The sequence below is a fragment of the Myodes glareolus genome, chromosome 9, assembly GCF_982192425.1.
Source record: "Myodes glareolus chromosome 9, mMyoGla1.1, whole genome shotgun sequence".
Classification (NCBI taxonomy): Eukaryota; Metazoa; Chordata; class Mammalia; order Rodentia; family Cricetidae; genus Myodes; species Myodes glareolus.
This window is the reverse complement of record NC_142034.1, coordinates 95,701,116-95,709,126: the sequence shown is the minus strand read 5'-3', so window position 1 is coordinate 95,709,126 and position 8,011 is coordinate 95,701,116. Positions and strand designations below refer to the sequence as shown.

At 52.1% G+C, this 8,011-nt stretch overlaps 1 protein-coding gene across 1 annotated transcript; it reads left to right on the top strand.

Moving 5' to 3' along the window:
* Positions 1-583: 583 nt before the first annotated feature.
* LOC125401538 (testisin-like) lies at positions 584-6,306 on the top strand. The gene is made up of 6 exons (XM_048435852.3): positions 584-1,092; positions 1,191-1,217; positions 1,495-1,660; positions 2,189-2,472; positions 5,531-5,685; positions 5,976-6,306. The coding sequence occupies exons 1-6, from the start codon at positions 888-890 to the stop codon at positions 6,213-6,215; spliced, it is 1,077 nt and encodes a 358-aa protein (XP_048291809.3). The 5' UTR covers positions 584-887; the 3' UTR covers positions 6,216-6,306.
* The last annotated feature ends 1,705 nt before the right edge of the window (positions 6,307-8,011 follow it).

Sequence of the window (8,011 nt, the reverse complement as noted above, 5' to 3'; positions counted from 1 at the left end):
AGCCATCTCTTCAGTCTCACAAACATTTAAAAAAAAAAAAAAAGAGAGAGAGAGAAAATAAACCAGACAAGATGGTGCACACCTTTAATCCCAGCACTCAGTAGGCAGAGGCACGAAAATTTCTGTGAGTTCAAGGTCAGTCCAGTCTACAGAGAGTTATTGGACAGCTGGAGCTACATATGAAGATATGTCTTAACAAACACACAACAACAAAACAAAACCACAAAATCAAAAAGATTAAAAAAGAGTGGGAAATTAAATATTGAAGTAAAATACCTCTATATTTTTAAATTTTTGATAGTCTTTGCCTTTGTGTGCGTGTGTGAGTGCATGCATGTGTGTGTGTGTGTGTGTGTATGTGTGTGTGTGTGTGTGTGCAAAGGAAAGAAATCCTAGGAGGCACTGAGGAAGCTATGGCCATAAATTTGAGGGCAGAGTGGGACACAAAATGAATCATTGTCTCAAAAAGAAAAGCAAACAAGCAACGATAAAACCAAAGAAAATAGAGAAGAAAAAAGAAGAGTAAATACATTAAAAGAAAAAAAGATTTCACAAGGAGGAAGGCCATTAAAGATAAACTTGCCGCCAGGGGGCAGCCTAAACCAGCGGGACTCTGCCGGTTGCTCAGGCCCTTCTCTTTCCGCCAAGAAAGTCCTGTGAAGGAGCAAGCTCTTGGCTGATTCCATGAGGGGTAGGTCTCAGAAGTGCTCATGGAGCTTCCTGGGGGCCTCTGGCTAAGGGTCAGCGGTTCTATCCTGGAGGAAGTTGTGGGCGGAGGACAGAGGGCACCCCTGAGCTCAGATGACACAAGGTCTGCTCGGGTTCCCTGGTTGCTGTGTCATATCAACAGCTTTTATGGACGTCCTGGATGACAGTGCCAGGGCATCATGGTCCCCAAACAGCATTTGGGCCTAAGGAGCTGCCTCTCCCCCGGTGGGCGCGGGCCTGGCCCAGCAGGAAGTAAGAGAGAGTGCCAGGCGGCGGGAGAAGTGGCCATGGGCGCGTGGGGCAAGACGTTGGTGCCACTGCTGCTGCTGGTGGCGGCGGTGGCCTCACAGTCAACCCTTTTGCAGGTGGAACCAGAGAATCCCTGTGAGCTGCTCTGGGGGTACTGTTGTGGGATTGGGGGCGGCGATAGGGAGATGGGGAGGTGAAGGTGAAGTGTCTCGCATTCTCTCACTTCATTGCAGTATGGCAGGAAGCAGACCTATTGTCAGGTAAGGGGATCAGAACATGCTTCCTGCGTGGCGGGCCTGCACTGGGGTGCGCCTCAACCATTCCTCTCCTTCGCCCCAGGATCGAGAACTCAAGTGTGTTTGCTAGTAACGGCCCCCGGGGGTGGGGGTGGGGACAGGTGCACACGGATCACGTGGGGAGTGTCCCAGCGAATCCTTAGGACTTCCGTCCCTCCTCATGCCCTTCAGTTATAAAGAGTGAGTGGTGTGTGTGGGGTGTGTGTGTGTGTGTGTCTGCTCAGTCTGTTCCTCCTCACAGGACCCTGTGGTCACAGGACCGTCCCTCCACGTATAGTGGGTGGCGATGACGCAGAGCTTGGCCGCTGGCCATGGCAAGGGAGCCTGCGTATATGGGGTACCCACTTATGTGGAGCGACCTTGCTCAACCGGCGCTGGGTGCTTACAGCTGCCCACTGCTTCGAAAAGTGAGTGTGGGGTCAAGCCGGGCAGTTGAGGGCTAGGGAGTTGGGGCCTGGGTAGGCATTTTAGTGTAGTCCCAGGAGTAGCTGTGATAGGTTAAATCTATAAGGATTTATAACATAATGTCCCTAGAGGCAACCCTCTCCCAGTTCTTCTAGAATGTTCTTTCAGGACACTCTCTGTCCCTCTTCTACCTCCCCTTCCTTCCTCAAGTCCTTCCCAAATATCCCCACACTGATTCCACCTTTGCTCAGCTCTTTTGGGGGCTGCACAAGGATTCCCTTAGGCCCAGCTGCTCTCTTTAGGACAGTTCTAACAGACGGCAAGACCACTTTTCTGCTCTCCCACTCCCAGTGCCCAGGAGCAAGGACTGTTTCCAGCCTGTCTGGATTCTGTGCTTCCTATAGAAGGCTTCTGGGCCCACAAGAAGGTCTTGGCAAGTATGCTAAGAATGAGCATCCTTACAGAGAGGCACCACAGAGAGAGGCCCAGGTGAACTCAGGTGACCTGTCTGCTCTCTCCTTCTCTGGCAGGAATAGTGATCCCTTTGAGTGGACAGTCCAGTTTGGCGAGCTGACTTCCAAGCCATCTTTCTGGAACCTACAGGCCTATTCCAACCGTTACCAGGTAGAAGATATCTTTCTGAGCCCCAAGTATACGCGGTCATATCCCCACGACATCGCCCTGCTGAAGCTGTCGTCTCCTGTCAACTACAACAACCATATCCAGCCCATCTGCCTCCTGAACTCCACATACAAGTTTGAGAACCGAAGTGACTGTTGGGTGACCGGCTGGGGGACTATTGGAGAGGATGAAAGTGAGGCTGGGAACACACGGGGTCGGGGGGGGGGGAGGCACCTCCCCATTCTTCCACACCAGTTCCTCCCTGGACTCTGCCACTGCAGTGAGCCCCTCTCCTCCACCACACAACATTTTCTCATCGATTTTTCTTACTTCTGCTTGCCAGGAGGTCAGGAGGCAGCCCTTTCCTTCCAGACAGGGTGCAGGCTGTAGCTCAGGGGTGCCAGGAGGCCTGCAGGGGCGGGGGGATCCCATAGGACCCACAGGGAAACTTCCACAGTATCGTATTTATGATCTCTCTACTTCTGCAGTCACCCCCATCCGTGAGTGTCAGGAAGCACGCTTCTCCATGTTCCACCCACCCCGATTCTGACTGTGCACGCCTTACAATTAATTCCCAAGTCATTTCCCTCCACTCCGTACTCACCACTGAAATCCCTTTGGAGGTCCTTGGAGGACATCATCAAACACCTACCTGCAATTCAACAGGAACACTTCCCCTCAAGATGCACTGATCACAGTATCCTCCTAGCCGCCTTGGGGCCTACAACCCCATAGCCTGGGCATGCCTTTTGTGTCCAGAGTGACCCTGCTCAGTGGCCCATTTCTGCAATGTCCCCTAATAAGACTGGCAGTGAGAGAGTCATCTCCTCTCCTGCATGGCATGCGCTTGACTCTGTTACAGGCTTGGGAACCCTGGTGCAGCAAAGCGGCAGCGTAACTAAAAAAATTCATCTTCTTATTATTTTTTGTGCATGGGTGTTTTGCCAGCACGTGGATGTCTCGGATCCCTGGAGCTGGAGTTGTAGACAGGTGTGAGCGGCCACACCAGTGCTGCAAATTAAACCTAGGCCTTTTGGACCGGGCTCCCGATCCTAGCAGCATAATTTTTAAAAGGGGGTTTTAAATATTTTATTTAATTCATATGTGTGTGAGTGTATCTGAGTGTATGTGCACATGTGTACAAGATGCCCACAGAGGACAGATGAGGATATGGAACCCCCAGGACTGGAGTTACAGGTGTTTCTGAGCCTCTTAGCATTGCTGGGGTTCCCACTTCTGTCCTCATTACTGAGAAAGTGCTCTCAATCACTGAGCCATCTCTCCAGGCAGCTTTAAAGGGATCACATCTATTTTTTTTAATATTTATTTATTTATTATGTACACAACATTCTGTCTGTGCGTATGCCTGCAGGCCAGAAGAGGGCACCAGACCTCATTACCGATGGTTGTGAGCCACCATGTGGTTGCTGGGAATTGAACTCAGGACCTTTGGAAGAGCAGACAATGCTCTTAACCACTGAGCCATCTCTCCAGCCCCTATTTGTTTTGTTTTTGAAACACTTATTTTTTTTTTAAAAGGGCCAGTGCCAGGTGGTGGTAGCACCTGCCTTTAACCCCAGCACTTGGGAGGCAGAGGCAGGTAGGTCTCTGTGAGTTTGAGGCCAGCCTGGTCTACAAAGAGAGTTCCAGGACAGTGAGGGCTACACAGAAAAACCTTGTCTTGAAAAGCAAAGCAAAAATATTTATTTTACTTGTTAAGTGTTTATGTGCTTGAGTGTATCTATGAATACCACATACATGCAATACCTGCAGAGACCAGAAGAGGGTTTCGGCTCCTCAAGAACTGGAGTTACAGGTGGTTGTGAGCTGCCTGTGGGTGCTGGGAACGGAACCCAAGTCCTCTGCAACAGCTGTCAGCGCTCTTAACAGCTGAGCCTTCTCTCCAGCCCTGGTTGTTTCCTATGTGATGGGGGGGGGGGCGCAAATTCACACAACGGCTCATATGTGAAAGCCAGGGAGAGCGTCCGAGAGTTGTGGGTCTTGGGGATCAAAACCAGACTTGATGGCAAAGGTCTTTACTCACTGAACCGTTTCATCTATGCAACAGTGTATTTTTACGTCCACTTTATAGCTGAGGTAATTGTGGGTATCATGGAGAGTGTCCAAGGCCCCAGAACTAGGAGGTGAGGCCAGGGTTCCATGGTGCAGACAGTGTAAGGGAAGTGGCAGGGAGAATGGAGAACCCGACGCTGAATCTGCTTGCTAGGCAGGAGTCCAGTCCTTCTCCTAGAGGGTTGTGAGCCCAGGAGCCCACCCAGGCCCACCTCGCTGCCTATGCAGAGCATAGGTCACGGTGGCGGGTGGCAGCATAGGGGGCATTTGTCTCCTTGAGCCTTGGCTTCTCTCTTCCCAGTACACAGATGCAGGCAGCAGGCCCTTCTGGTTTTGATATAGGCTCTGTTCACCCTGCAGCTGGGGCAACGGTATCTTTGGTTCTGCTAGCTGGGACACGCTGAACAAGACACTTGGCTGAACTATGCCTCAGTTTCCTCTTCTGTGGAATAGAATAATGGAAGCTCTGGCTTCTGTGAGCACGCTGAGATCTGAGCTCTTAGAGAGCTCTCAGCAGACAGGAGACACCCGCTGTTGCCACCCCTGCAGAGTCAGACAGTGCTAGGAGCCTAGACTCAGGGGCCCAACATCTGGGAGTCCTCATCGGGCTCCGACAGTTCACTAGTGCCTTTTGGGAACGGGGCTCTTCCCCAGAACTGTTTTTAAAATAATGTATCCTGATGCTGTTATATCCTAGAGGTATTTTAGGCTCTTGGCTTAGGCCTAAGAAAAGCCTAGAAGGAAAGGGCATCACAGAGCTGCTACCCTGGTCCAGTACCTGGATGTCTTACAGGACTTGGCTGCTGCATCCACTGTCTTTCTTCACTATCACAGCCCCCTCCCCGCCCTGTACATATTTTGGTTACATGCTCACATATTTTGGTTACATGCTCACATATTTTGGTTACATGCTCACATATTTTGGTTCCATGCTCACATATTTTGGTTCCATGCTCAGGCAGGGTCCACCCAGTCTGGGGATGGCATTAACAGTGGCTCCGTCCATCGAGTCCCGTGATACCGATTACCCACACTGTTAGTGTGGGACTGCAGCTGGGGACCGTTGATGTCTCAGGCACAGCAGGGGCCCAGGACACTCCTGTCTGCACACACTATGCCATTCCTGCCAGGAGAAGGGGACCCAGGGGCCCATCTCTCCGTCTTCCACCCCCGCACAGGTCTGCCATCTCCCTACACTCTCCAGGAAGTGCAGGTGGCCATCATTAACAGCAGCATGTGCAACCACATGTACCAGAAGACGGACTTCCGACTAACCATCTGGGGGGACATGGTTTGCGCTGGCAATCCCGCTGGTGGCAAGGACGCCTGCTTTGTGAGTATCACCGCACCCCACCATGGCTTCTGGGCCCAGCACCTACCATTCCTATCTCGATCTTCCATCCAGCTGAGTTTCACAAGGTACCTCATTCACTCTCAGTCCAACCCTGGGAAATGGACTGTGGCCCCATTTTGCAGATGAAGAAGCTGAGGCTTCAGGGCTGTCAGGGCAGGGGGTCATATCCTTACCGAATCTGCCAGTTCCACAGTACTCCCTTTCCCTTGGCCTCCCTCCTAGTCCCACTTGCCACCCCCTAGGCCAGCCTTACCTGTGCTGCTCCTCAGGGTGACTCAGGAGGACCCTTGGTCTGCGACCAGAATACGGTGTGGTATCAGGTTGGAGTTGTGAGCTGGGGTATAGGCTGTGGGCGACCCAACCGGCCTGGAGTCTACACCAACATCAGTCATCATTACAACTGGATCCGGTCTACCATGATCCGCAATGGGATGCTCAGGCCTGACCCAGCCCCCCTGCTGCTGTTTCTCACTCTGTTCTGGGTCCCCTCGCTGCTGAGGTCTGCCTGAGGTCACCTGTGAAAATACGGTCATTGGTGGAGCTGGGGTGTGTTTCTTTCGTATCGTGTTTGCTAATAAACATGCTTATGTTTTCATAGTTTTCCTTGAACTTGGATGGCTTCCTATACAAGCACCTCCTTTCTCCCAGACCAAGCCCTGTATCTAATCCCTGAAATCTGGACCCATCCGCATCAAGTTCTGGCTTTAAGCAGTAACATCCATGTAGTGCAATTACAAAAACCACAATTTGTGGCTGGGCATGGTAGCACCCACCTGTAGCTCCAGAACATGGGAGACGGAGGCAGGAGGATCAGGAGCCTTTCTGCAAAGAGCAGCATCCAGGACAGCGAGTCCAGCATGATTAAGGTTCCTGCTCCCACTGGCTCAGGCTGGGTTTCCTCAGTATGTCCAGTGGGAGCTCTGCTGCTTCCCGAGCCTTTCTGTTTTCTTTTTGAGACATGCTCTGGGGTCCTCTGGTCTTCCCCATTCTGATCCAGGAGTCGGAGCATCCGCAACCCTCACCTTTTGTTGACGTGGGACCAGTGCATAGTGTGCCTGGCACTGCACTAACCACAGAATGCACCCAGGCTCCTCAGAAGCTGTTCTGATCACACCCCACAGCACTGGAACTGAGACTCTGGGGTAAAGGATGTGACCAAACCCCTACAGGGGCAAAACCAGGGACTTCCACCTTCTGCTCTGTATTGCCGTGTCCAAGGACCCCCAGGAGATGGGAGGAGGGGGACAAGGTGGACATGAACTGAAGTCTTCAGGACATTCTAGGAGGTGTCCTGGCTAGGCAAACCTCACTCTGCCCCATCAACTGTGTTTCAACCAGGAAAAGCCGAAGTCCCTGCTATGTGGCCACATAGGGTAGGCACCTACATGTCCATCACTGTCCACCAGGGAGCAGTCATGAGCTTGGATCTTTGGTTCAGAGGCAGACGGAGGGAGGGAGGGAGGGCTTGCCAACATTGATGTGCAGGAGAGGTACAGGACACTCTGTCTCCTGTGGTGTTTCTGCTTCCTCATAGATCTCTGTTGTTTGGCCATCTTCCATTTGGTCTCTGGGCTAAGCGTTTCCAAGGGAAGCGTTGTTCCTGGGGACTTGCAGCTCCCTAGAGCCCCAAATGCACAGCTGAACCTGAAATTTTCCGTGGCGATTACATTGATGAGACTGCTTTTGCCTTATTTATACCCTCTAGCAATTTCCAGAGGACAGAGGCCATTAAGAGGAGAAGAGGCTCAAAGGAATGTGTCAAAGTCAAAAGGCAGTTCACAGCCACTAAGTGACCCCCGTGTATGTGGTCAGAGACCATGACACCTGCTGAAACCCTGAGAAAGGCAGCCGCCAAGAAGTAGCTTTTCTAGCTAGAGAAGCCCACGGGAAGCAGAAAGCTGGAGCCAAGAGGTGGGGCTGAGAGCGTGGGCCCCAGATGGAGAAAGTGGTGTCCTGGACAAGGGCAGATGCCCGAGGGCGTCTCAGTGGTGTGTCGATGATGAGCTGGGGGTGGGCTAACTAGATCCCTTAACTAGAACAGTGCCCCGCGCTACCGTCTCGCCAGCAAGAACCACGCGGGACACATAGGATACTTCTGCAGTAAAGCTTTAATGCCCCTTGGGAGAGCGAGCATCAGCCAACATGGCAGAGACCCGGAATGAGGGGAACCCAGCCCTTATAAAGGAAACAGTCCTCGCTTCTGACGTGTCACTCTTGGATTGGTCCGCTGCCCATTATCCCAGATGATGCCTCGGGAGTAGGCAGGGACGCAGCGGTAGACAGTTAACAAGCACATGCGCTGGGA